Raw genomic sequence first — 2,206 nt, 5'->3', positions numbered from 1 at the left:
CACCTCAATGCAGACGACATTATGGTATTGCTAATAGTGAAATTGGCTGGACAATTGGCTAAATTACTAATCAAACAGTCTTTAAGAAAATTCAGAAGACCGCCAAATCGTAATCCAGACAAAGATATTGCAAAGGTACAGTTGGCATCTTCATTCGTAGAACAGTTTACAGGACCAGCTGTACAGAGACTTGGTGAAACGACAAAGAGAAATCTCAAATATCGTATCGTTATTATATGGATTGGTCAAAGTAAGAATTATAGAATAACAATAAAAATTGGCAAACAAAATATTATTAACAAATTTAGAGTACTGTACAGGAATAAAAAATCTACTTTCATTTTGCTCATCCACAGTTTCAGGGCAGATTGAAGAAGAAATGTGTTTTTCTGTGATTTGCACTTATTTTGTAAACATATTATAATTAATATTTCATAATCGATAGACAAATAAAAATAATAATGAACCAGATGACGTTGGAATGAGTTAATATGCACGTCATTATGGTCGTTTACAAAATAAAACAGATTTTGGGAAATGCATTATATACTCAATGAAAGAGTTACATTTAACATGTTTAAGATTTTTTGTTTTGTTATAAAGGGAAATATACGTAAAGTTAAGTTTGTTCAATAACTATCCGTCAGTAAATGTGTACCATTACTATTTCAATTGTTCAATATACAACAAAACATGCATTGCTGTTCAGTTAATTAAACTGATCGTGCTACATATGTCCATACTTTTAGTTTAGTATTGCACTGTGTTTTGTTTTTCTGATACTGAATTATCTTCATTATGAGTGATTAGAACTAAAAAAGTTGGAAATACAAAAGAAGATGAGGTATAATTGCCAATGAGACAACTCTTCACAGGAGACCAAATGACACAGAAATTAACAACTTTAGGTCAGCATATAGTCTTCAACAATGAGCAAAGCACATCGCACATAGTTAGCTATAAAAGGACAGAAGTGACAAAAGTAAAACAATTCACAAAAGAAAACTAACGGTCTTACTAATGTTAAAAAAATATAAAAAGGGTAAATATATAACACATAAACAAACGACAACCACTAAAGTACAGGCTCCTGACTTGGGATAGGCACATACATAAAGATTGTGGCGGGGTTAAACATGTTAGCGGGATTCCAATGCACCCCCTAACATGGGAAAGGGGTGTCACACAATATAACATAAAAAAAGAACTATATGTTCAAAGATATCAATGACAATTATTGACATTATAATCAATCTATTTTCCATTTAAACGTTTATTTTATACTGACTTCTTCTTAATTAAATTTAATATCTATGGCAAGATTTTAACTGTATCTTTATTTTGTAGGGTATCATTTATTGAATATTACATTACAAAGTAAATTACTTGGTTTTCGGAAACCAATTGAAGTGAAATCACTAACAGAAGATGAAGCTATGCGTTTAGGAAACAAAATACTTGGAGAATCATTCATTTATGCAATCACTGCAGCATTTGTGTTATATGAATACACCAAGTCTTCCAAAAAAGAACAGATCAAGGAAGAACACAGTAGGTTTGAAATAGCTAAACTTCAAAGAAAAACACATGAATATGGACTTGTAAATGAACTGCAAGAAACTGAGATTAAAGAATTGAGAAGAAAAATGTTTCAATTAGAGGATAAAAATACAAGTTTAGGAAGCAAACTGTTTTCCTCTCTAAAATCATAATAATGTTTTATTATGGTTATGTAAGGAACTGATTTCATTCTAACATTAAAGTAAATTTACTTACAAATTTTTCTAGTGTGTTTCATCGATCATGGAATCAAATATCTTCAAAGATTAGGGAATCGAAGAACTAAAAAGGAAAAGTTGTTGATTCAGAGAATAAAATAAGAGTTAGACAAGCAAATTACTTACCTCTCCTCAATCAGGAGAATGTGTAATGTCAGAAACTACTTATATATTTTTGTAAATACATCTGTTTCTCAAACCATGCCTCTTTTGTTTAGGGGCCAGCTGTAGGACGCCTCCGGGTGCGGGAATTTCTCGCTACATTGAAGACCTGTTGGTGACCTTCTGCTGTTGTTTTTTATTTGGTCGGGTTGTTGTCTCTTTGACACATTCCCCATTTCCATTCTCAATTTTATCTCTTTTGGGGAAATGTATAGTATTCAAAGATAATTAATTTGGTTTACGTTCTGGTTCCAAATTATGATTTC

At 31.4% G+C, this 2,206-nt stretch overlaps 1 protein-coding gene across 1 annotated transcript; it reads left to right on the top strand.

Annotated features, from left to right (window-relative positions):
- Positions 1-1,712, top strand: LOC134710717 (uncharacterized). Its single transcript, XM_063571108.1, has 2 exons — positions 1-250; positions 1,348-1,712. The coding sequence occupies exons 1-2, from the start codon at positions 22-24 to the stop codon at positions 1,710-1,712; spliced, it is 594 nt and encodes a 197-aa protein (XP_063427178.1). The 5' UTR covers positions 1-21.
- The last annotated feature ends 494 nt before the right edge of the window (positions 1,713-2,206 follow it).

The sequence above is a fragment of the Mytilus trossulus genome, chromosome 3 (assembly GCF_036588685.1).
Source record: "Mytilus trossulus isolate FHL-02 chromosome 3, PNRI_Mtr1.1.1.hap1, whole genome shotgun sequence".
Lineage (NCBI taxonomy): Eukaryota > Metazoa > Mollusca > Bivalvia > Mytilida > Mytilidae > Mytilus > Mytilus trossulus.
This window is presented reverse-complemented; position numbering and strand designations above follow the sequence as displayed.